The sequence below is a fragment of the Triturus cristatus genome, chromosome 6 (genome assembly GCF_964204655.1).
Source record: "Triturus cristatus chromosome 6, aTriCri1.1, whole genome shotgun sequence".
In the NCBI taxonomy this organism is placed as follows: domain Eukaryota; kingdom Metazoa; phylum Chordata; class Amphibia; order Caudata; family Salamandridae; genus Triturus; species Triturus cristatus.
In genome coordinates, this window is record NC_140589.1 from 596,223,480 (window position 1) to 596,250,808 (window position 27,329).

Genomic DNA, 27,329 nt, shown 5'->3' on the forward strand with positions numbered 1-27,329 from the left:
GACCACAGGCCCAGAAATGACAGGTTTGGAACTCTTTCTTCTAACCTTTAGGTGTGAAGATGTTTCGGGGTTTCGGGTTTTGAAAGTTCTGGTCCGTCCGAGGTAGGGGCGACCCTTTCTGGAAGCCACGGTGCGGCTGACAATTCAACATCAGGACAGACTGTGCCTTTCCAAAGGAGTCCCCGAGAGGAAAAGACCCCAAAGGGAAAAACGTCTGACGGAAGCAGTGACTCCAGGATCATGGCAACTGGAGACTTTAAAGATGATAGTCAGCAAGGCAACAACAGACTCGAGGAGAACTGTGAAAGAAGGAACCCACTGGAACGAATACCAACCTGGAGAAAGTGTCACCAACGGGAACAAAGAAACACCAACAGGAGCGAAGAGACACCAACAGGAGCGAAGAGTGTTGCAATGCAAGAAAAATGAGAATTCCAGCGCCTTAAATACCCAAGGACAGGAAGTGATGTAACAGGAAAAGGAGAACCACCATCTTGATTTGGGACGAAAAATAAAAAAGGTTAGAAAAACAGCCATCTTGAAATGTTTAAGAAAAAACAATACCGAAAGGCATTCTGGGAACCGGACAGAGGAATTATGGGAGGAAGAATCACGAAAAAAAGATGGCCCCCAAACTATGACTGCAGGCAACTCATGAAAGGACTCCCAAAGATTCAGGTAAATCTACAATACCAAGTATACCCAGGTGGTCTCCCATCCAGGCACTAGCCAGGCCTGACCCTGCTTGACTTCTGAGATCAGACAAGATAAATTGTTTTCAGGGTGGTATGACCATAGGCAGGCCACTGCCTACACTGGCGGCATGAACCAAAAGAAAAGAAAAGAAAAATGCTGTAGAGCGCATATGGGCTGCGGCATGCCGGTGTCCAGGAATAGGTGTCGTGGACCGGGTCACAGCCTGCGGCGGGAGGTGCTGCCGGCTGTGACCAGGTCCGTGGCATAACACAGAAATGCATAGGGCAATGTAATAAACCAAGTGGAAATAACAGAAGAAGAAAAAGAAAATAAATTATGTTAATTTGACGTTATAATGTGATTTTAGGTTTGTAAGACTCATTGTATACATGTGAAGATATTCTTTTTTTAACACGAATGATGTTATAAAGAGATGTGATAACCTAAGAAATACAGTATTTTGGTTACAAAAAAAAAACGTGTTAAATGGTGTAAGCATTTGGATCAATGTATAAAAATGCAGTATGTTAAATACACTCAGCAGTGCCTGTAAGTCACTTCAGGTAAACTGTGGCCTGAATCTTTCTTTTTGTTCCTGGATACTTACCTTGGGTGGTTCCTCATGTCCCCAGCTCTTAGTCTCCTGGTCCAAGTCCTGACTTCAGTTGCAGTTCGCATTCCACTTTCTTAGTATATGGTTTGGTCTCCCCCTGGAGACCACTGTGTATTGTGCTTACTTACCTGTTTAAAATTGAAGTATTGTGTGTATTTGTGTTGATATCTCCGGGTAGGAGATATAACAATGTGTTAGTGAGTAGACATATTTTTATAAATGCACTGTGTGGTTCTTTTTCATTTAATCTACACTATATGATTAGATCTGTTAAAACAAGTTGCTTCTGGACTAAACCCGAAGGCTACTCTCCACAGCTACCACTTAGGGAGCATTCTATGGTTGTCTAAGACCACTAAAATCACCATAAGGGTTGTCTGGATTAGTGCAAGGTGCTTCACTTAAATAAGTATGCACCATATACTAAGCCATCCTCCTACACGATAGCTTTGAAAAAATCTGCAGGTCCCTTTATAGTATTTCATATGATATAGTCTGCTTAGATGTTTACTGCACGGAGTTGTCCAATATGAGATGTTGTGTATAGTTGTGGTACAGAGCTGGTATGGCTGGAGGGAGAGAAGTTGAGAGATAACTATGGCATTTGAACTTCAAAAATTAAGTGCTCCAAGCACTTTTATTGTACTCCGACACCTTAAATCCTGCCCATTCTTAACACACATGCCAATTGAATAAAATGTGGTCCAGGCCTTACCGGACAGATACTTCAAGCTTATTCAGAGAAGTAACTGAAATGGTCTGCAGTGGGAAGGGGAATCTCTAGTCCACAAAACATTTCACCAATTAAAATGCAAGTGCAATTTGGAGAACACAATTGGCCAAGTTGCCCCCATATTTCATACACTGCGCCACCATTAAATGCAAATTATCATTGCTCAACCCTCAAAAGAGTAACTACCACTGACGTAAAGAAATTATCACTTCAGATAACCATTGTCTGCTCACGTGGGTAAGGGGGTGTTAGACTAGGACGATACTAACAATCCCTGCATGGCTAAGGTCATCAACTTATTCCTTGTCACTAGGACAGTTTTCACAGTTTAGGATTCCCTTTCACAAATGATTGTTTTTGTGATAGTCCAATCAGTTAACCACAAGAGCAGCAAAACTACAGCTTCCAAATGATTAAATGAAACCTTGGGGTGGAAACTAGGTGGTGCAAAGATATGAGCCGTCTGGTAATCCTAAACCGTGCTGTTTCTAATCATATGATGCAAAACAGGAACTGCCCTTGAAACAAACGAGATGACTATACAACGTGCATGCGTCTTAAGACTAAAGTCCTGATGCGTGTTGGGAAGGTGGGGGTTCGAAGGCTCACGCTTTTGTATCATCATGGCGAGCATATTCCAAAACGATGTGCCTAAAACACCAGAGGCTGGCGAGTCATTAAAGATCGAGTCCAAAACCTGGCTTAGACCCTCGAGCTAAAACCAGCTGAGCTTCCATGTGCCTTCCGCCTGCCATCCAATCTCTAATCATGAGCCCAGAATTAATAATAAAGCATTGAACATTGACGTAAAAGAGGAGAGAGACAGAAGTAGTGCGACTCAGAAATTCTGGGCAAGAACAAATGGAATTGAGGTGCTGCCAGGTACAGCATACAATCTGGCATAGTCACTGTTTACGTTTGGCAAGCGGGCCCGGATTTTCCCCCATGACTCTAATAACAGAAGTAAGGGCGTGGGTTGACTCGTGTAGAATAGCAAGGCATTTCCAGTTTTATTCTGAAGCTGCAATTAGATATTTTTTGTAACATTCTTTTTTGTGGTTTAAACAAAATATCCATCAATATCAAAACACTAGGAAGGCGCGTTGAGTTTCTAGAAATTGAACTGGATCGGTTTTTCGGAGTGACATGCATTGCTACTCTTATGATTTTGAAAGCCGATGTGCCTCTCAAAAAAGAATAAATATGTCATTTTTTTAAATCCATCAAGCTGCAGCATACAACCATGGGCGTCTACTTTTTTGTAGACATCTAAGAGTGCTACGGACTGTGAAAGACATTATGCTGCCCAGTATATAGCTGCAAGCCAGGCCATACTAACAGATTTTTGCACAATTTGGGTTTCTTAACCTTGTTAGAAAAGTATATTGCGGTTCATGCAGTGACCAAGCACATGAAAGCAGAGACTACTCAGTAATCTGAACACGGTGAACGAGTTCAGAAGCTGCCATCCCTCAGGGGGTAGATGGCGGTTTGCACGCCTAGTGATCAAACATTAAGAGCTCTGCAGACCACAAAGAGCATAAATCAACACTTCAAAAAGCAGAGAATCTCTCAGCACTTTTAAAATTCAGTTTTCAATTCTTAAAGCAGAATAGGATTTCTCGCTTACAAGCTTCTGAGGCAAGCGGAAAGGAGAGCGGAGGCAGAGACCGGGAACCTCTTTCTAATGATAAGAGTACCCGAATAATTGCTCTCCAGCCGCAGGTCAAAGCCTGGGGCTGCTCAGGCACTTGTCATAATAGACAACTGTGCAGGAGGAACTCAAGGGTTTACTTCCTATTATATTGTAGTCCACGTCACAGTAGGAGTTCAAATATTGATCCAATCACTTCACCATCAAGGATTGAGAAAAAATGAACCACGAATCACCACCTTTCCTTAAAACGTATATTTTTCAGTTTGTGAGTGATATATTTGAAAATAAGTCATCATCTTATCTGCAAAATTTATTGAAGTTTAATGTTAACCAAATGTAATGGAAAGTGACTTAGCTTGCATTGTCGAACAAGTTACTTATCTTCAGTAACACTTTTTCTAGATCATATTCTAACTGCAGATTCCTCACCTTTAGAATATTCCCCAGGATCGATCTGGATGCTTTCATAGCAGTGCTCCAGTGCACCACTAAGTGTTGCCATATGGCTCAGCATAGGTCTCTTTTAACCCCAGAAGTGGCAGAGCAGAGCCGCATGTGAATATCACCCACACAAACGGGCAGCTGTTAGACCCCATTTTTACCAATAATCCCCTGCTTTAGGTCCAGGATCCGGTACTTATTATAAGGACCAACCATTTCCTGATTCCTATGGTCCTTCTGATTCCTGGCTCGACCTTACCTCTTATGCCAAAGGCACTGGAAGACCGGCATTGGTCTCAATTAAACTGCGACAACTGGAGAAGTACTCTTAGCATGACCAGAACTTCAAGTTGCCAACTACAGGATCTCAGAGTGGATAAACCACTCCCTAGATCAAACTATCCCTAAGACCACAATTACTCAAAAATCTAAAAATAATTATGTTCCTTGGTACTCCCTCCATCTCAGAGCTCTTAACAAAAACTGCAAGATTGCAGAAAGAAAATGGAGGACGAATTATGGAGAGAGCAAAAAACATACAATATCGGGAGAGAGTTAGGGGGTACCATACAGAAATTGGACTGGCTCAGGCCTCTTACTTTGAAATGAGAATTAACAATGCTGCTAACTTCCCTAGGGAGATGTTTAAAATTACAAAAACTTTGCTGGAAACTACTACAGTTGGACCACCCTCTGAACCTTCTAATGACAAGTGTAACATGCTGGCCACCTACTATGATACAAAAATATAGGACATATACTGATCCTTTCAAAAGGTGGATGGAAGTTCCAACTCCATCTCCATGAGCAATAGTAAGGAAAGCAATTCACCCATTTCCTCTGAATTCCCCCTCTAATGCTAAATAAGTTTACTGATATTTTTAGTTAAACCAAATCCAGATTCCCCCCTTGATCCCGCCCCACCCAGAATTCTTGCCCTTGGGACAGAAATTATTTTACCCATTCTGTTCCAAATTGTCAGCCTTTCACTGGAGACTGGAACGGTATCTCAGCCTTGGAAACACGCCATAGTTAAAGCCATTTTAAAGACACCCAACTTTGATCCAACATGACCAGGGAACCTCCGTCCAATTTGCTTGCTTTCAGGCATAAGTAAAGTGGCAGAAAAATGTGTTAATAGATACCTTTCAGACTTCCTTGAGGCCAACTCCTTTCTGAACCACAAGCAAACAGGCTTCTGATCCAAGCACAGTACTGAGACCACCCTTTTGGCGGTGGTGAAGGAAGCTAAAAGGAGATGGACCATGGGGCTACTGGTACCATTGTACTCTTGGATCTCAGTATGGCCTTCGACACCATTGACCACCCTACACTACTCGAGAGGATCTGTAAGGCCGGTGTCGCAGGAAAAGCCCTAGGCTGGGTTAGCTCCTTTTTTAAAAAGCAACCCTTTCAGGTATTTGATAAAGGTTGTTTTTCTGATATTTTTCCAATATCTTGTGGAGTTCCGCAGGGGTCTTCTCTCAGTCCCACATTATTTAATGCATACCTACAACCACTGGTGGACATTATAACTCCCTTCGGGATCTCTATAGTCCCCTATGCGGATGGCTTCCAGCAGGTTTTCTCACTTACTCCTGGCTTGGATCCCTCAGCATCCTCACTGGGAACTTGAGTGGAGCAGGTAGCCCACTGGATGAATAAATCCTGTCTCCAGCTCAAGACAGTTAAAGCTGAACACATGATCCTCTGGAGCAATTCTTCCCCCCAATATGCTCTTTGTTGGCCAGCATGTCTTGGCTCCCCTCACTGCTAAAAAGGCTATAACACATTTGGGGGTGTGGCTCGATAAAACTCTGACTATGGAAACCCAAACTACCAAACTCTTGGCCAGTTGTTTTCAAATCTTGCGCATGTTGTGCAACATTCTGCACTTGCTACCTCAGACTTCAAGGAGGCTGGTAGTTCAGGCTCTGATTCTCTCTCGCCTGGACTACAATTATTCTATCTGGGAACTCCTAGGGTAGTTTCTCAGAAACTACAATTTGTGCAAAATGCTCCTGCACGCACACTACTTGGGATCCCCAGCTATGAACCAGCCAGACAGGGTTTGATAGATCTTCATTGGCTACTCATTGCCCAAAGAATTGAATTCAAATCTGTGGGCACTGCTCATAGAGCCTTACATGAGCAAGGTCCTCCCATTTTACACCAGTTTGCAACCCCTTATACCATAATATGTTACTTTGATCCTCCATCCTAAACGTGGCCACCGTCCCATCTGTTAGAAGAGCGAGAAATGGAAGAGGTCCTGCAGCAGCTCCCCCTGATGCCTCTGTCTCCCTGAGCTCTCCTGCACTCGAGGTATTGCCTCTCCCCCTCCTTCTCTGCGCTTTGTTGCTCATCTTTCCCCACAGGTCAGTTTCCAGTTTAGCCCCATCGCGCCACACTATTTCCCCGTTGTTTTTCCCCGACGCCTCCCAGAACCCCTTCCACCCCCAGGACCTACTTAATGGAGGCCACTGCGCGACCCCATTGAGCAGGCCCTGCACCAGCTTCCCTTGACGTCTCAGCCTTCCTGGGCTCTCCTGCGCTCAAGGTATTCCCCCCTCCCCTCTATGCCCTGTTGTTCTGCTTCCCCCACATACCACTTTCCAGTTTAGCCCCCACTTTGCAGTACTTTTCCCCACCATTTTTCCCCGATGCCTCCTGCCTCCCACAGCCCGTCCAACACCATGACCTACTTAATGTAGGCCGCAGTGCGGCCCCGCTGCCGGTGTGCCAAAGGCAAGCCTGTCTGCGCCCATCCGTGCTTGGACCACGCCTAGCGCCAGGATCCCTGGCCCCTCATCCCTCCACCAGTACACCGCCCACGAGCTGAGGCCTCTCAACCCCGGGAGAACCACTAACTACTGAAGCTCCTCACCGAAAACCACTGAAGAACCTTTTGCCTGCCAGCACTGTCACCTCACTTGTGACGTCAAGACCCTCGAAACTCTGACCCAGTAGACACCCATTCCAAGGTCAACGCTCCACTGCAAGCTGCTCAACATCTGGTGCCTCTGCAAGCACCAATGCACAAAAGGCCTGGCTTTAAAGAGAGTAAATAGTATTTCTTTCTCAGGAAACGCTACTGACATGGGAGTATCTACCTCCAACTAATCTCTGGCAATATGTCCAGTTTAAGTCAATCTTAGAACCCCCATGTAAATATCTTAAAAAAGGGAGAAGAACTGCAATCAGTCAATCCGCAAATCTATACCTTACCCCACAACATAAGAGTGAAGGACACGTAAAAAAATAATAAGTGAAGGAGTAAGTGGGCACCTCACGTATGCAACACCAGGGAGGGTATCGGCACGTTCTCACCAGTATGCCCACGTATATCATCATTGGTTGCCCACTCACTGAAAATACAGAGTTGTGTCCAGTGGAGACATAGAAAGAGTAGAGAGAAAGAAGTTACCTGCCCCAAAATAAAGAACCCCATGATTTATAAAGGACCATGTGTTCCACCAAGTTAAAATTGAGATAAGACTCAGTTAGATTTGCCCTCTTTATTCACAGTCGTGAGCTTACTCAAATTAAAAGCACTGCATGTTCCAAACCTTGTCAAAGTAGGCCAACATGTTTCATTGCCATTGCTATGTCGTGGCAAATTCGTCAGGGCGCGAGGTTCATTATTCGCCTCACTGGACAATACATTTTGTAATGCGGATTGGCTTATAAAAACACAAACAGAACAGCAGTTCTTTGTTAAAAACTGACCAACCAGATACAGTACCACTCAATGTCCTCGCAGACATAATGTACAGCGAACAGTTATGGGCATATTCAATCTATATGTACCAGGTGTAGGCTAAGGGTATTCATACCAGCTTCCACCTTGCCACATAGGGTTGTGTTTGTCACAATTACCCCTATTTGAAAAGCACTTCTGTTGCTTATCTTTCTACCTGGGGAGAAAGTATATCGTAGTTACATGTATGCATGCTACAATATGTGACCATCATCAATCTGAAATTAATAAATTCTGTCTCAATCTCAGGGAGCGTCTTGTGCCTCATCAACCACTCACATACTAGGTGTTATGTACCCTCTACATTCATCCATGGCATCATGCCAATATGATACACTTTATGCCTACGGGGCGCTCGGATCCTTTCACTTCAACCGCTCTAATCCCCATTTATCGTTATTATCTCCAACTGATGTTCAGAGAGCCCTCCGACTGCGTGAGGCATATTACAACTCGCCTCCAGATATTAAAATTGCATAGTTTTGCTCCACATACAAACAAGCGAGCAGGACACGCTATACAGTATCGTAATGCTTAAAATTGCTGAATTTGCCGCTTAGACAAACCCAGCGCCCAGGGAACCGCAAGTTGCCTAAACTTGCCGGTCCCAACTCGCCATGCCGACCTGCGTCCACACTCTTACAGCGTTCGTGTCTGCTAGGAGCATTGTATCATTCCCGCATCAAGGTCCAAAGACGCCGGGAGATTTTTCAATCAAAGTGGAGAACACGCGCTCACTGCGCATCACCCACGTGATTCGTCTATTTTGTTTAGACCGAGCACTTTCTCCTAGTCACTGCGGGGGCCATTTTAAAGTGTGCAGCTCATAGTATAGGTCCCTGCATATAGCGAGCTGCCTTACTAGTCACACCTAAATACTTCAGTTGGTAATGTACTTGTACAGATGTTCTTTCATTTAACTTGGTCATGTACCTAAAAATAAAACTACTTTTTAAATAGAACTATTTTTTGATTTGGCACCATGGGCATGTTTTAAGTTTATTCCACACATTAATAGTTTTTTGGAAACACATAGTGTGATGGATTTAAAAAAAAAATCCCAACTCATATCCACAAGTCTGGATCCAGCTCATTACTAAGGCTTTATAATGGAACCCTCTGTTTCTATGTGTATACATCATTACTGTCTGCTGACTTAATTCCACTCAATGTAGTAATTTAATCCCGTTTGGTCCACTTTCTCAGAGAAAATCCACCAAGCTTCTTTCACTGCCAGTACTCTGTCCAGACACTCACTGCTAGCTGTTACCCTTTCTAAAACCACCCATTTCAATGCTCAAACATCATGTTTTTGCTCTCAAAAATGTTGTACCAAACATGTGGTCAATTTGCCTATTTTAATGGTACTCAAGTGCTCTTGAATCCGAATCTTGATTTTACGGGTCGTTAAACCGATATAATGGAGCCCGCATTGACATGTGAGTCTATATATTACATTCACTGTATTACAGTTGGAGAACTTGTTTAAGTGCCACATCTTGCCACTCCTCAACTGAACAGTATTAGTTTTCTCAGTCAGCTCACATACAGAACAACAACCACAAGGGTAGTGTCCAGCCGGCATCGTTGTTATTGTCGGTTGCTGCAGAGGTTGTGTATGCGCCAATTTTTCTTTTAAATTGCTCGCACGCCTAAAGGCGAATCTGGGTTGTGGCATTTTGAAGTCGGCAGTGGACAGCAATGGCCAATGTTTCCTCACTGCCTGTCGAATCTTTGAAGCTAAGGGATCAAAAGTCATGACAACTGGCAAGCAGTCGCCCGATTCTCTAACATTCGTTTCTAAAAGGGCCTCACGGGGTGTATTGCGGACGCTTTTATGTGCTCGGTTGACTATCCTTTTTTGATAGGCCCTCTGCATCCATTTGTTTGCAAGGTCATTAGATTGCTGGGAAAAGGTCTCTACGGTGGAACAGTTTCGTCGATATCTTCAAAACTGCCCTACAGGCAAATTATCCCGCAGGGCCCTGGGATGAAAGTACTGGTAATGCAGTAACGAGTTCCTATCCGTCACTTTTTGGTGGACCAGATTACAGTTTGTTATCCTGAACTGTGATGTCCAAGTCCAGGTAGACTGCTCGTTCGTTGCTTTTTGTCCAAGTAAATTTCAGACATGTGTCTAGACTGTTCAACCATTCCAAAAATTCAAGGAGGGTACTCTCTTCTCCAGTCCATATACACAGCACATCGTCAATATACCTCTTCCAGAGACCAATATGTCTCTGGAAGGGGTTTGACGGATGGTACAAAAAGTGCTCCTCAAACTGGCCCACATAAATGCAGGCCAGGCTGGGTGCAAAAGTTGCGCCCATCGATGTACCGGATACTTGTAAGTACAAATTGTTTTTATAGCAAAAATATTTGCGTGTCAAAGCAAGTTCAATGCATTAGAGCACGAAGGACTGAGGGGTGTCAAAGAACCATTCTTGCTCACCCAGGGCTCCCACTGCTGCCACCAGCGTTGCCTCTTGGGGTATACTAGTGTACAATGACTCAATGTCTATTGTAACTAGGAATTGTTGTGTGGAATCAAATTCTAAATCATTCAGGATGTTAAGGATATCCGTGGTATCCTGCACATATGATGGTTGCTTAAGAACCGACTCCCTCAAAAAGAAGTCCGAAAATTGGGACATAGGTTCAATGATAGACAAGATCCCTGACACTATCGGGCGCCACAGAGGGGGCCGTTGTGCCTTATGCATCTTCGGCAAAATATAGAAAGCCGGGGTTCCTGGCTTGGTGTTAATCAAGAAATCGGAATCCTTACTTGTGATCCATTTCATACTCTTGGCCTTTGCCAACATCTTCGTTATCAGATCTTGAAGTTCATTCAGGGGATCTCGGGGGAGGGAGTGATAGTTCTTACATTCACCCAGCAATCTCAAAACCACAGTGTCATAGTCAGTGGTATTCATAACTACGACAGCGCCGCCTTTATCGGCAGACGTAATAGTTAGGGAGTCGTTACTTTGTAATCTCTGTACTGCCTCCCAGTCATGATGACTCATATTGTTAAACGTTCCCCATTGATCTAGTTGTTCCAATTTAGAAATCTCCTCCAATACCTTCTGTTCAAACACCAGAACCTCTGGTCCTACCGATGAACTGGGTGGACAGAACTGGGACGGACGGTGCAGATTGGTTGAAAATAAAGACGGGGGGGTCTAACTCTTTATTGGCAATTTTTTTTAAAAGTTTGATCTTTCTCATAGTTTCATGAAACTCAGTTCTACATTTGAAGGCATCATGTCGTGGGGTGGGGACGTACCACAACCCTTTATTGAGGACCCTTACTTCACACCCTCTGCAAGCACGCCATGGAAATCTGGGACATCATCACCGCCCTGACCCTGATGTGATGTTCATCACAGAAACGCAGCTCACATCTTCATCGGTGCCCGAAATCGCCACTGCAATGCCCCCCGGCTACAAGATTCTTCACCGCGACCACCCTGGCAGACGCAGTGGAGGCATCGCCATCATCCACAAGGACACCCTCCAATGCACCACTACGGACGACCACTGTAGGAGGCTGGTTAAGTAAATGGAGCATGCTTATTTAGGTGAGGCACCTGCACTAATCCTGACAACCCTTATGGTGATTTTCGTGGTCTTAGACAATCATAGAAAGCTCTCTAAGTGGTAGTTGTGGAGAGCAGCCTTCAGGCTTAGTCCAGAAGGAGTGTTAAGCAGTTTGTCTTACCAGAACTAATTATACAGTGTAGTTTAAAGGAAAAATAACCACACAGTGCAGTTATAAAAATAAGTATATTTACTATGCACACTCACTAACATATTGGTATATCTCCTACCCGGAGATATCAACACAATACACACAATATTTCAAATGTTAACAGGTAACTAAGCACAAATACACAGTGGTCTCCAGGGGTAATCAAGCCATATACTACAAAAGTAGACTGCGAACTGCGACCAAAGTCAGAACTTGGATCAGAAGAGCTGGGGACCCAAGGAACCTCCCGAGGTAAGTACCCAGGAACCCCACAGAGGATGTGTGCAGAGTGGAAACAAAGCTGCGTACTCTATGCAAGTCAATGGGAAAGTCGCTGTTGCAGTTTTCAAGAAGAAGGACCCTTCCCAGTGGACACTGAAGTAACCCCGTGGAAAACAGAAGGTTGGAGAGTCACGCCACCCGGGGATACCCCAGGAACAAGAATACCTACACCAGGGAAGCCGGTTGCTAAGGTGCGAAGTGAAGTCGAAAACTGCCATAGACCACAATGGAGGACTTCAGGAAAGATGCCGCTGGCGAAGAAGGTGAAAGAGTCCGGTGGAATCCAAGGATGGATTCTTGAAGTGACAAAACTGCAAGCAGAGAGGCCAGAGTCTATGCCACTTGGAGGTGACCAGGGGGCACGGAAGAGCAATGACCACCGATGACGGAAGATGCAGGAGTGATGACGGCGAACTTTGACGCTGCAGCTGTGAGGACCAGGCGACGCTGTGGAAGACCAGGAGCAATTCACGAGCTGTCCCACATCGAAGGTCAAGAACCATTGGGGTCGGTGTCCAGCGGGAGCACAAACAAGCCTTGGCAGCAGCAACAGACGTGGTAAACGAAGAAGGTGCAACGTTGGGACCAGCAAGGTTCAAGGGACTCACCAAATGCAGGAGAGTCGGAGCAGGCCCTGAGCAAGCAGGGGAGCCCACTGAAGCCTAAGAAGACCCTCAAGAGGACCCACAGGCCAAAGGCACAGGAGCCACAAGAGGACCTCGAGCAACGCACCAAGGATGCAGGTCAACGGTGCAGAGGATGCGATGAGGACGAAGAACTTGGTAGGAGGAGATACAGGATGCTAGAGCTTCTTGTAGCCTGAAGATATCTGGAGGACAGAGCTAACAAGCCTTGGCAACGGCAAGTCGACGCGGTGCACAGGGGTCTGCTCCAGCGATTCAGTTGAGGGAAACTGCCCTCAAACTTGCTGAGAAGACAGGTCAGGCCTCAAGGGAGTTTCAGAACCACCCTCTGTGTTGCTAGCCTTTCGGAGTGCTTGGAACGTCAGGAGCAACAGACCGGTCAGCTTCATTATGATGTCTGCAGATGCAGGGGAGTAACTCCTTCACTCCAAAGGAGATTCCTTTGGGCGTCTTTGATGCCCCTAGGCCTGGAGAGGAACCTGGATTAAAGCACAGGCACAGACGATGAAGAAGACTTGCAGAACAGCTCCTGAAGAAACCCTCTGCAACCTTCAAAGAGCTCAAGAATTACCGCCCCATCTCGCTACTCCCTTTCCCCACTAAGGTCCTGGAGAAAGCCATCAACCGCCAACTCACAGAGTACATCAAAGAAAACAACCTGCTCAATGCCTCCCAATCCAGTTTCTGATCCAACCACAGCACTGAGGCTGCCCTGATTGCAGCAACTGGCGACATCAGGACATCCCCTAGACCAAGGTAAAACAACAGCACTCATCCACTTCGACCTCTTGGCGGCCTTCAACATAGTCTCCCACCACACCCTCATCATCCTCCGTCCTCTCTGATCAAACTCAGAGGATCCATCTACCTCCATTCTCCTCCATACACAAAAATATCATCTGCGACGTACCTCAGGGCTCTTCCCTCAGCTACACCCTCATCAACACCTATTAAATGCTGCTAGCAGACATCACCCGCACCCACGGACTCAACATCATCTCATATGCCGACGATACGCAGCTCCTCCTGTCCCTCACGGAAGGCCCTGACATTACCAGAGCCAACTTCCGAAACACCATGTCTGACGTCGCTAACTGGATGAAGTCCAACTGGCTAAAGCTTCTGCGGGAATAAGCCCACTCCTTGGGACAACACCTGGTGGCTCACCGAGCTCGTCCCCACAACAACCCCCACAGAACACACACATAACCTCTGAATCATCCTGGACAGCCAAATGACCATGAAGCAGAAGGTCAATATATCCTCTTCCTGCTTTCACACCCTTCGCATGCTCCGCAGAATTTTCCTATGGATCCCACCGCCACAAGGAAAACAGTCACCCAAGCCCTCGTATCCAACCGCCTTGACTACGGCAACACACTATGTTGGAGCCACCAAACATCTCCTCAACCGCCTCCAGATTGTCCAGAACATCGCAGCAAGACTCATGCTCAACCTCCCCAGAAAAACCAGCGCCACCTCAAAACCCTACACTGGCTCCCCTGTCAGAAAAGATGCCTCTTCAAACTCCTGACACACGCCTCCACAACTCCAGACCTGCCTACATCAACCATCGCTGGACCTACCAGGGAGCTCTGCTCCACCTCCCTCGCCTTGGTGCACATCCCCCGCATCCGTTGTAGCCGCTGCAGAGGTCGTTCCTTCTCCTACCTTGCCGCCAAGTCCTGGAAAGACCTCTCCCTCCACCTGCGAACTGCCCCCTTGCTGGAAGACTTCAGGAAGAAGCTCAAGAAATGGTTTTTCGAAAAAGGCTCACAGAATCTGCATCGCCTGGAGATCCCCCGGGGCTGAGAAATTGCGCTATACGAGACTCATGGATTGATTGATTGAGGACAGTCTTTCAGCTTCAATGCGCCCAAGTTTTGGAATTCTCTTCCCTTGGCTATCAGATCCATGGACAATGAGCTGCGCTTTTGTAAAGCTCTCAAGACCTGGCTTTTTAAGAAGTTATTTCTAGATGATACCTCTGACCTCAGTGGGACAGCCTCCTTTCTTGGCTAGCGCTGGGACGCTTTTGTGTCACCATGCACTTTATAAATCCTTTAGCATTGCATATAATAGCTTAGCATAGCACCCCACTGTGCCAACATTAGTTTATTATTTGACTCTTTCGGTCTCTAGGACGTGGAGCAACTAAAAACAATTGCAGATACCAATGTTCACATATATAACTTGGGACCTTTTTAGATGACAAAAGGAAACCACTCCAAAGAGCAGAGAGGTGGCAGGGCAGTGAGGAATCTGTGGTTAGTTTGAGTATTCACCAGAAAGAGCATTACCAAATTTATGGAACTTATTCTTCTGATTGATATACCTTATCGCAGATTCCTATCCTTTAGAATAGATACCAAAGCAGTACTACCCAAAGATGGAGGGTCTGTAGAGTAGGCTCAGACCAAAAGGTCATTCAGGAATGGAAAGGCGTGATGCTCTTTCTGTCTGATCTAGCTGTCAAGACGGTAGAGCTTCGTAGACATGTGACCAGATACCCACGTTGCTGCTTGGCAGATTTCGAGAATAGGCACTCCGCGTGCGAACAAAGAGCAGCAACCTTAGCCCTTGTGGAATGAGATCACTATACTTCCAGAGAATGCTTCTTGGGCAAAGTGTGGCAGTTCTTAATGCAGATGACTATCCACCATGACAGAGCACTTTTCTCCACTGCATTGCCATTCTTTTCCCCAGAGAATCCAACAAAGAGAATCTCCACCCCATGTCTATGGTGTGATCAATATAAAAGCACAGAGCCAACGGAGACTCTCCTCCTTCTCTTTGAGGGGTGAAGTGGAGAAAAAAAAGCTGTGAGGGTAACAGGTAGTCCAACATGAAATGGCCTAGCAACCTTCAGCAAGTTGATTGCTCTAAATCTCAACACCAATTTATCTGGGAAAAAGGTAGTGTAGGGTGGCAGCACAGAAAGAGCCTATGGCTCCCTCATGTGCTGAAGCGAGCTGAATTGAACGCAATGAGAAAGACTGTTTTGAGAGTGAGAAGGTGCAGTGAGCAGCTGTGCATGGGTTTAAATGCAGTACACAAAAAAAAGTCAGGATCAAATTCCGATCCCACTGTGCCATCTCAAACGGTTTGGGAGAGAACATCTTTATAAAACTTTTAAAAGCATAGAGAGAGATCATCACACCAGATGATTTAAACAAAGATACTTTTGATTGCGAAATGGACGAAAGGACGTACAAGTAACTTTAACCACACCCACAGCAAGAATTTGCTGAGTCAAGGACAAAACCTCTTAACTTTCTAGCTTGTAAGAGGGTTATGTTGCGGACTCCACACAAGGCCATAAATACGTCCCACTGTGCAGCGTACATGGACTTTGTAGAAGGAAGTCTAGACTAGAGAATGAGATCTACAAGCTCCAGGGGCAGATCGAACATATTGAACTGCCACAGTTCAATCTCCAAGCACGGCGGTGTAGATTGCAAAGGTTCAGATGACGAGCCCTGCCCTGCTGCTGCAACAAAAGATCGTCCCACAGTGGTAGCCTGGTCAGAGGACAACTTCTCATGTCCAGAATTTCCAGTTACTACATTCTATTGGCCTAGTCTGGAATCACTAGGATGATTTGAGCCTGAACATTCTTGATCTCCTTCAGACTACGGGGAGAAAAGGCAGTAGCGAAAAGGAGTCCTGTGCTCCACTCTATTCTGAACGCATCTCCTAGAGAGAGCTTTCTTGGAAACTCCAACATGCAAAAGTTTTGACACTGCATGTTCTCAACAGCAGCAAAATAAAATCTAGCCAGGGTTCTTCCCACTGTCAGAAGATGCCCTGTGCCACCTTGGGCTGTGACCAGCATTCGTGATTCACTAGGAGGCAGTGGCTGAGCTCTTCTGCCCTGGTGTTTAAAGATCTTGCCAGGTGATTGATGATCAGGGAAATGCCCTGACGCTCCAGCCAATGTCAAAGGCACAACGCCTCTTGGCACATGTCCCAGGACCCTACCACGGCCTGCTTGTTGCAGTACCACACGGTGGTGCTGTTTTCCGTGAGAAACTGTGCCAGCCTTTAATTGATGGATGGTAGTAAGGCTTTCAATGCCAAGCAAATGACCTTGAACCCCAACAGATTTATGATGAGACCGGTTTAATTTAGAGTCCTCTGATCTCTCCCAGATGACTACCCCAGCCTAGCAGGAGGGCCATGCCCATCACCACCGTCAACTCTGTGGGGGGAAGTGAGAAGGATCTGCTGCTGGTCAGGTTGAGGTCTACCAGCCAACACTGTAGATCTTATGCAGTCTCCTCTGAAATTTGGATGACATTCAACAGGTGGACAAAGGGGACAAGCAGGATGCATGAGGTCAACTGACGCAGAAGTCTCAAAGATGCTCTCAGCAAGATACAGGACTGAGGATACAGGACCGAGGATGTAACATTAGGACCATAGTCCGAATGTGCTGGACTCATTGCTGCGGAGGAAAGGCCCTTGACAGCACCATGTCCAAGATGACACCAATAAAGGGGAGACTTTGGAAAAGAGCCATGAGTGACTTTGGCTCGCTGATCAAGAACCCCAGCAATGCTACAAGCTGGTCTATGACTGACTGTGGTAAGCCTGCCTTCAGCAGCCATTCGCTGTGTTAGAGAAGAAAACTGGTATCCCCAAACTCTGAAGGTGCTCCTAGACTACCACCATCACTTTCATGAACACCCAAGGGTTGCTGGTAAGGGCCAAAGGGAAGTATGGCAAACAGAAATGCTCCTGGACAACCCTGAACTGCAAACAGCATCTGTAGGACAGCAGGACACTCATATGAAAATGTGCATCCTGCAGGCCCAGGAAACAATCTTTTTGCTTGGATCCAGGACAGAAAGAACTTGGACCAAAGTGGGCATTTTGAAATTGTCCTTCTTGAAGAAGGGATGCAGAAGGTGAATATCTAAAATAGGATGAAGGCCCCCATTCTTCTTTGGCACAAGGAAGTAGCAAGAGTAGCAATCCCATTCCCACTTCAGAGGCTGGCACTTTCTCAATGGCCACTTTGGTCAATACAGCCTGTACCTCTTGTAGCAAGATAGAAAGATGCTTCTCCAAAATCCACTCTGACCTTGAAGGAAGTTAATGTGGGATGGAAAGGAATGGTCGGGCATAGTCCTACTGGCCAATCTACAAGACCCATATGTCAGATGGGATGGTCTGCCAACCTGAAAGAAAATGTCTGATCCTGCATTTCATTAGGGCTTAATTTGTAAAAGAATGAGTGCCAGTGTCCAAAGCTCTGCTCTCCAGGCAGCAACAGTGCTATTAAAGGTGGGTACGCCAAATACCAAGGCTGTGGAGGCTTGAATCCATCTCATGCAGGGTGACTGTGTGCCACTAAAGGAAACTTACAGTGGCTTGGAAGCTGATGCACTGGGGCGTGGATTGAGTGGAGCATTGTTGCTTGTGACCTATGCATTGTCACTGCCATGAAAGAGAGGGGGTGACTGCTGCTGCGGAGGTGGGCCTGGCAGTGCTTATACGCCAGCCCCCTGGAGTATCCTCAAAAGGGATGGGACTGCTGAGGAAACTGCCTGGGAGCAGTTGAAAGGCCTAAGAAAGGGGCTATGGCTCTGTATTTCTTAATGTGTTTGAGAGCAGAATCAGCCTTTTCACCAAAAAGGTGTACCCATCAAACAGCATATCCCTTAGGGATATCTGCACCTCCCCAAAAAAGCCAGTGGATCTCATTTACGCATGGCGGCAGAGCACCACATTTGTTCCCACCACACACCCCAATCAATCAGTATTGCTCCGGCCAGCCCGGATTACATATTTGTCTGTATCCTGGCTGTTCTGAATGGTTGATCAATGCCAAGCTGGCACAGGAGAACCTCTTTTTTCCGTACGGCTCAATTAATTTTGACTCCCTAACTGGAAGGGGTCATAGGAAATGCATTAAGGTTAATCTGGCTGAAGGAAAATCGGACCATCGACCTCTCAGGAGCTGGGAGCGGAGTAAGGAAGTCAGGTCACCTGGTGCCCACCTATGGCCTCCTGTCTGTTTACTGGTAGGCATGAGCGTGTGGCAAGAGCAGGGTGTTGTCCAGTTACCCATAACAATGTCAGTCAGTGCTTCATTAAAGGGGAGTAAGGGCTCAGATGAAGCCAGCCAGCTGGCAAAAAGTCAATCAGTACATTGATTTTGACTTACACTCAGTGTAGCAGTAGGTCCAGGACCTCACCTGCACATCTAATCATGATAGCAAAAGATAAGCTTTCTTCCATCGGGTCCAAAGGGCAACACCAACCCTGCATCCGAAGAGATATCCAGATCACTGATATCTTGCAAGTCCATGTAAATGTCATAATCATCATCAAAGTGTTGGGGTTAATCATTAGAACTGGCATCGGTTAAGAAGGAGCTGGTGAAGATCTTGGAGCTGGAATGGACGTTTGCACTGGAGTCGCTGCGGAACCCTAGGCAGGTTCAAGGGCAACATACATTGCAGAGAATTGCTCCATCAGTGGTAAATTAACAGGAGGCCCCTGGGGTTCCTTTGGGCCCAAACGTAACCCAGAGTGAGGTGGAAGAGTGTCAAAAATACACAGCATGCCCTCCTTGAAGGCCTACCACCTGCTGCGGCAATGGCTCCGGAAAATCGTGGTACAACCGAACCAGTTGAGGAATCAGCCGCTTTATCAGGGATCGGGAGTGAGGTCATTTGGCATCTTGACAGCCCTCCACAATTCTCTATGGACCGAGAATGGTGGGATGAAGACAAGTCCAGCTTGCACTTATTGCGTTTCTTCTCTAACTTACTGGACGACCTTGACAGTGAAGAAGACTGGTCATGGGAGCAGCCTAAAGAGCGAAAATGAGTCTTCACCCTTGACTTGGAGAGAGAACAGGACTTATGTGAGGTTTGAGACTTAATTCAGTTTTTGGCAATGTACAGTTTAGCTTCATGGTCATAGATCAGCTTCGGGTGCAAGAGAACACATCCTTTGCAGGTCTTGGAGTTGTGCCCTCACCATAGGCAAACCTCATGAGGATCCATCAACATCTGTTACCAATAATCAAGACTAGGTTTAAACCGTGTAGTCTTCGGTGAGGAAATTGTTGCCAACCAACAAAATGGAGCAGCGCTGCGGATCCGTGCATGAAGGCACAGAAAGAAATGATCTGATGTAGATGTGCTGGGGTGGGGCTTATATGCAGCTCAGCTCTGTCACTACCGAGGTGGAACCAGACCAACGCAGAGCCCCATGGAGCCACCTAATGACAAACGGGAGAACTGCTATGAAAACCTCTGGATCCAGTCTGGACCTGCGGAATATTCTATAAGTGAGGAATCTGCAGCTACAAGTATAAATCAGAAATTTTATTTTATTTGTTTTCAAAGTACATCATATGTCCAAATGCCATATTGTACGGACTAGGCCAATATCTGGACTTTTCGTGTCTATTTTCTATACTTGCGTTTGTTTCAATGTAGAACATTGTAAATACAAATAAACAAGTAACTTATGACTTACTTGACGTTCAAGATCCTGGATTCTTTTAGCATCACCTGTTCGCTCTTTAAGACGTTTCTGTTGCTGTTCAGAACGATTACCAGCTTCCATTTTGAGTTTATGCACCTGTGGAGATATGAGTCAATTAAACAAAGATGCATTCAGCTGATGAGCTCCTTCCACATCTGCTGACTTGTAATTCTCTGGGTCTTAGCGTATCCAGTCCAATAAGCAATTTTATATAGGCATGCCAAATGAAAACGTCTAGAAAGCAAAAGGCCAAATGTCACGCAAAAGGTCAGGCCATTAAGATAAGACTGAATGAGTCAAGTTGCATGGTTTATGAAGAACTGTAAAACACAACACAAGTTAGATATATGAAAATACAACTTTATGGTCTTTTGCATTTTCAAGACTAATGGTGATCTTCCTAAGCAGTCGGAAACTCATTGAGCTGATTGTATGCATAAGTGTGTGAGTATATATATATAGATAGATAGATAGATAGATAGATAGATAGATAGATAGATAGATAGATAGATAGATATGTATATATACACACACACTCACAAAAAACCCAAAGGTTAAAGAAGTTATAGTTAGGAAAACTTTCTTTATGTTTGGTATAGAAACCCAACTTAAACTACACAAACATTAGAAATTCTACAGTTATAGTTACATCTTTAATTTATCTTTTAAGCACCAGTTTCAAAGTAATATACTCGCCGCACTACATAAACTATAATGCGCCACTGTACCATGCAGTAAGTTCAGGCTAATCATGTAATTTGAGATGTCATAAGTGTTGTTCTTAATGCAGTTATTTCACCTGCTCTAACCTCTGTAATATGCAAGGGCACAGGTTGTGCCTGGAGAAGGGGCGACTTATAGTTAATGTAGTGTGGTGAGTGAGGTGAGAAAACTGTGTAGGGAGGTGCGCGAGTTATCTGAATTTTAAGGTGGTGCGCAAGTATAAATGTGAGGTAAAAGAATGGCTGACATTACTTTGAATGTGGTGCTTAAATGATAAATTAAAGCTATAACTATACCTGTAGAATTTCGAATGTTTGTGTAGTTTAATTTGGGTTTCTATACTAAACAAAGAAAGTTTTCCTAACTATAAATTATCTTTAACTTTTGTTTTTTGGGTGAATTTCAAATTTTTTAATATAAGTAACAAATGTATAATATTGGTATAGTTTAGTGATGTGGAGCGGAGTGCTATTAAGTGGAGTGTGATATAATATAGTGGAGGATAGTGTTGATAAGTGTACTGTGGCACAAAATATTTTGGTATGCTGAAGTGGAATAAAAAGGACTTAGGTATACTGGAATGGCATACTTTGGACTGGTTTACAGCGTAGTGGTTAGAGTAGAGTTGCATACATTGGGGTGGCATACACTGAAGTCGGGTACAATGGTGAGGCCTATATTGCAGTGATAGAGTGTAATGGTGTACAGTGCAGTGGTATGTAGTATGATAGCATACAGTGGAGTGTGGTAAAGTGGAGTTATGTCCTATAAATATTGTAAAGTGTATTTGTGTAGACTGTAGTGGCATGCAATGGAGTGCTGTAGAATGGAGTGTTGTATAGTGTAGGGGCATATATTGGAATATTGCATACCAAAATAGCAAAGCATGAACAACTGACCATTTATGGTCACATGTTATTGCAAACCTATAAACAAATACATAACAAGTAGAATATATCTTAATCTACATAAGTTTTCTTGCCGAGCTCGATGGCACACAAAATAAAACTGTGTCCAACAAGCCAAACAAAAACCATCTTCCTTATGTACTCCTGTACAACAACATGGAAAAGCGGCCTAGCAGTGAGCTACACAAATTACTTTAAGGAGGACATGATAATTGACAGTAGGAAAAAAATTATCTTAATATTTATAACAACAATAATTGCCTTTCATTCACTTTGGGTTTCATATGTAGCACAATCCTATTAAAAAGAGCAAGAAAGCCCAAAAAATAAACTAGACTGCACATGCACATTTTCAGATCTAAAACATGAACAAATAAAAGACATTTATGTTCACAAGATTATGTAAAGCAATAAACAAATGCATAACAAATACAATAGATAAAAAGAAAGACGTCACATTAATTCTGATTGCCACTGTGTAGTTCTAGTTAGTATTCCCAAATATAGGACTTGCTTGGATATTAGCTCCCTAACAACTTTCTACCCGTTTGACAAATCACCACAAAACTTTCCGGGCCTATAGCATTTTCTACATTTTTAGATGATGTACATTTTTGGGGTGAATCGTTAAGGGCTGTAAATATAAAAGTGGTACCACAATGAGTTTTTTCGCCAATGCATTTTCCATAGACTATAGTATTTGACATAGCGGGAAAACAGCTGAACGGATTTACATGAAATTTGGCAGGATTATACATTTTTGTGCAGATATGATGCTTTTTTTGGGTCCTGCAGTTAAGTAGGGTAAGCATTTTTCAAATTAGAAGGTTTTTAAAGTTAGTGATATCTGTCACCATGGTACCTTCACCGAATTTCACAAAAATTTGTGAAACTTCTGTAGTACATGGCTGTAAACTTATTTACAAAAATATTAAAAACAAACACATTTCACTACCTATTACCATTTTAATAAAATGGTAATAGATAGGGACCTACTACTTACCTATATCTAAAGCCCTAACACTGAACACAGCCAAAGTTTAGTAAAAACAACAAGGCTGACTTTTCATTCTGTAAAAACAACCATTACTCAGTTATATACTGGCTTGTCGTATAATGCAAAGTTATCATGTTATACCATGGCCCAAAATATAACTAAGCCCTAGCTGTATTATTGGATTGAAGTACCCTTGTGTCATTCATGATGTTGCATGGGCAATGCAACGTTTAAGTCAGATTTACAAAGGAACGCAACCCACTATCCGTGGCCCTGCGTTGATTGGTAAATTTGGAGAAACTCAAGGTAATGCAATTCGCTGTCTGGAGTTACTATGTACACCATAATCTACATAGTTGCTAAATTTCACATACATCTGCATGCCACTCCACTGTAGCCACTCCATTATAGACCACTCTACTCTACACCACTCCATGCTATTACAGTGTACGCTACTTCAGTCTACGTCACTCCACTGTATGCTACTTCACTCGACGCTACTCTATTATATGCTATTCCACTCTACACCATTCTACTGCACGCAACCCCCCTCTACTGTATTCTACTCTACAACACTCCACTGTACGCTATTCCACTGTATGCCACTCCACTGTATGCTACTCCACGCTACGTGACTACAGTGTATGTCACTACACTCTAAGCGACTTTATTCTGAGCTATTCGATTAGACCCCATTCCAATGCACTCCACTGTATGCTATTACACTCTACCCTAAGCCATAGTACACCACGCCACTGTACACCACTCCACCGTACGCTACTCCACTATACACTATATGCCACCCCACTCCGCACTACGGCACTCCACTCTATGCTATTACACTGCACACATCTCCACTCTACACCACTGGACTATATGCTATTAAACTGTACAAAACTTCACTCTATGTCTCTTCAGTGTACATCACTCCACTGTATGCCACTCTGCTATACGCTACTCCAGTGTATGCTATTCCACTCTACACCATTCCAATGTATGCCACTCTGCTCTATGCTAGTCCACTGTATGCCACTCCACTCTATGCTACTCTGCTTTACACCACTCCAGTGTATGCCACTTCACTCTACCCCACTCCATTCTACGCTATTCCATTGGATGCCAGTCCACTGTACGCCAATCCACTACACACTAATACACTTTACGGCACTCCTGTATATGCTACTACACTATATGCTATTACGGTCTATGCCACTCCAGTCCACTTTACTCCACTCTACTCTAATCCACTTTATGCAACTCAACTATACGCTACTCCACTCTATGTCACTACAGCGTACTCTCCACCACCTATATAACTCCACTCTATAAAACTCGACTACACTGTAAGCCACTCTACTAGACTCTACTCCACTCTATCCCTGTACACTCCACTGCCCACATTTGCACTTGACTATTTTTTTATTTATTTTAGTTTTATATAGCGCTGGCTAGAGCCAGAGGTATCAGTGCGCTTTACATGAGGAACGGTGAGTTACAAGTTACATCTGTTACAAGAGCATAGATTAAACATAGGACAGAAAAGCAATGTTACGGTAGTTCGTAGGTGGGAGGGGGAGACATAAACAGGGAGACGGGGAGGAAGTGTGCCCAATGACCGGCTGGGTAGGTGACGGCAGAGGGGGTGAACCAGGGCCGATCTCCTCTATAGCTGTCGAGGCAGCTCCACCGTGCAACAGCCAAATTGCTCGGACTCCGCTGTCAGGATAGTGATCAGGGTTAATCTGAAAAAGGTCAAGTTCATATGGGGAGTAGGAGAGATGAGAGCCGCAGTCAGATCAGAACCCAGGTGTGGATGGGGGTTAATGTTTTGATGTTATAAAGGTGCAGTCCAACCGGGACTCAACGTCCGGTAGTGACAGCCGCCAGAGAACCGGAGAGGCTGCGGGCAGAACGGAGTTAAAAGGCGAAGGCACCATCTGCCTGTCCTTGCAGATGATACCGAGGTCACAAAAAGCCCCCAGAATAGAGCGCCATCACAAGGGGGTATCGGCTGGAGAGCCCCTACTGCTAGGTTTGGGAGTGCCCCTAAGCCTCAGGAGCCCTCCGCGGTGGTAATCAGGGCTGGCCCCAGCCGCCATCTTAAGGTCAGGAACTGCCCTGAGAGGACTTCACTCTATGTCTCTTCAGTGTACATCACTCCACTGTATGCCACTCTGCTATACGCTACTCCAGTGTATGCTATTCCACTCTACACCATTCCAATGTATGCCACTCTGCTCTATGCTAGTCCACTGTATGCCACTCCACTCTATGCTACTCTGCTTTACACCACTCCAGTGTATGCCACTTCACTCTACCCCACTCCATTCTACGCTATTCCATTGGATGCCAGTCCACTGTACGCCAATCCACTACACACTAATACACTTTACGGCACTCCTGTATATGCTACTACACTATATGCTATTACGGTCTATGCCACTCCAGTCCACTTTACTCCACTCTACTCTAATCCACTTCATGCAACTCAACTATACGCTACTCCACTCTATGTCACTACAGCGTACTCTCCACCACCTATATAACTCCACTCTATAAAACTCGACTACACTGTAAGCCACTCTACTAGACTCTACTCCACTCTATCCCTGTACACTCCACTGCCCACATTTGCACTTGACTATTTTTTTATTTATTTTAGTTTTATATAGCGCTGGCTAGAGCCAGAGGTATCAGTGCGCTTTACATGAGGAACGGTGAGTTACAAGTTACATCTGTTACAAGAGCATAGATTAAACATAGGACAGAAAAGCAATGTTACGGTAGTTCGTAGGTGGGAGGGGGAGACATAAACAGGGAGACGGGGAGGAAGTGTGCCCAATGACCGGCTGGGTAGGTGACGGCAGAGGGGGTGAACCAGGGCCGATCTCCTCTATAGCTGTCGAGGCAGCTCCACCGTGCAACAGCCAAATTGCTCGGACTCCGCTGTCAGGATAGTGATCAGGGTTAATCTGAAAAAGGTCAAGTTCATATGGGGAGTAGGAGAGATGAGAGCCGCAGTCAGATCAGAACCCAGGTGTGGATGGGGGTTAATGTTTTGATGTTATAAAGGTGCAGTCCAACCGGGACTCAACGTCCGGTAGTGACAGCCGCCAGAGAACCGGAGAGGCTGCGGGCAGAACGGAGTTAAAAGGCGAAGGCACCATCTGCCTGTCCTTGCAGATGATACCGAGGTCACAAAAAGCCCCCAGAATAGAGCGCCATCACAAGGGGGTATCGGCTGGAGAGCCCCTACTGCTAGGTTTGGGAGTGCCCCTAAGCCTCAGGAGCCCTCCGCGGTGGTAATCAGGGCTGGCCCCAGCCGCCATCTTAAGGTCAGGAACTGCCCTGAGAGGACTTCACTCTATGTCTCTTCAGTGTACATCACTCCACTGTATGCCACTCTGCTATACCCTACTCCAGTGTATGCTATTCCACTCTACACCATTCCAATGTATGCCACTCTGCTCTATGCTAGTCCACTGTATGCCACTCCACTCTATGCTACTCTGCTTTACACCACTCCAGTGTATGCCACTTCACTCTACCCCACTCCATTCTACGCTATTCCATTGGATGCCAGTCCACTGTACGCCAATCCACTACACACTAATACACTTTACGGCACTCCTGTATATGCTACTACACTATATGCTATTACGGTCTATGCCACTCCAGTCCACTTTACTCCACTCTACTCTAATCCACTTTATGCAACTCAACTATACGCTACTCCACTCTATGTCACTACAGCGTACTCTCCACCACCTATATAACTCCACTCTATAAAACTCGACTACACTGTAAGCCACTCTACTAGACTCTACTCCACTCTATCCCTGTACACTCCACTGCCCACATTTGCACTTGACTATTTTTTTATTTATTTTAGTTTTATATAGCGCTGGCTAGAGCCAGAGGTATCAGTGCGCTTTACATGAGGAACGGTGAGTTACAAGTTACATCTGTTACAAGAGCATAGATTAAACATAGGACAGAAAAGCAATGTTACGGTAGTTCGTAGGTGGGAGGGGGAGACATAAACAGGGAGACGGGGAGGAAGTGTGCCCAATGACCGGCTGGGTAGGTGACGGCAGAGGGGGTGAACCAGGGCCGATCTCCTCTATAGCTGTCGAGGCAGCTCCACCGTGCAACAGCCAAATTGCTCGGACTCCGCTGTCAGGATAGTGATCAGGGTTAATCTGAAAAAGGTCAAGTTCATATGGGGAGTAGGAGAGATGAGAGCCGCAGTCAGATCAGAACCCAGGTGTGGATGGGGGTTAATGTTTTGATGTTATAAAGGCGCAGTCCAACCGGGACTCAACGTCCGGTAGTGACAGCCGCCAGAGAACCGGAGAGGTTGCGGGCAGAACGGAGTTAAAAGGCGAAGGCACCATCTGCCTGTCCTTGCAGATGATACCGAGGTCACAAAAAGCCCCCAGAATAGAGCGCCATCACAAGGGGGTATCGGCTGGAGAGCCCCTACTGCTAGGTTTGGGAGTGCCCCTAAGCCTCAGGAGCCCTCCGCGGTGGTAATCAGGGCTGGCCCCAGCCGCCATCTTAAGGTCAGGAACTGCCCTGAGAGGACTTCACAGTGAGAAAATCGGCCTCAAAC

At 45.3% G+C, this 27,329-nt stretch overlaps 1 protein-coding gene across 4 annotated transcripts in view; it reads right to left on the reverse strand.

Moving 5' to 3' along the window:
• The window catches only part of CEP162 (centrosomal protein 162), an 857,607-nt gene that overhangs the window by 217,297 nt on the left and 612,981 nt on the right, over nucleotides 1-27,329 (reverse strand). For all 4 annotated transcript variants that reach the window (XM_085611039.1, XM_085611040.1, XM_085611038.1 and 1 more), the window contains one exon: nucleotides 20,078-20,182. In XM_085611039.1, the coding sequence (XP_085467165.1) occupies nucleotides 20,078-20,182 (105 nt within the window). The remainder of the gene's footprint in view (nucleotides 1-20,077; nucleotides 20,183-27,329) is intronic.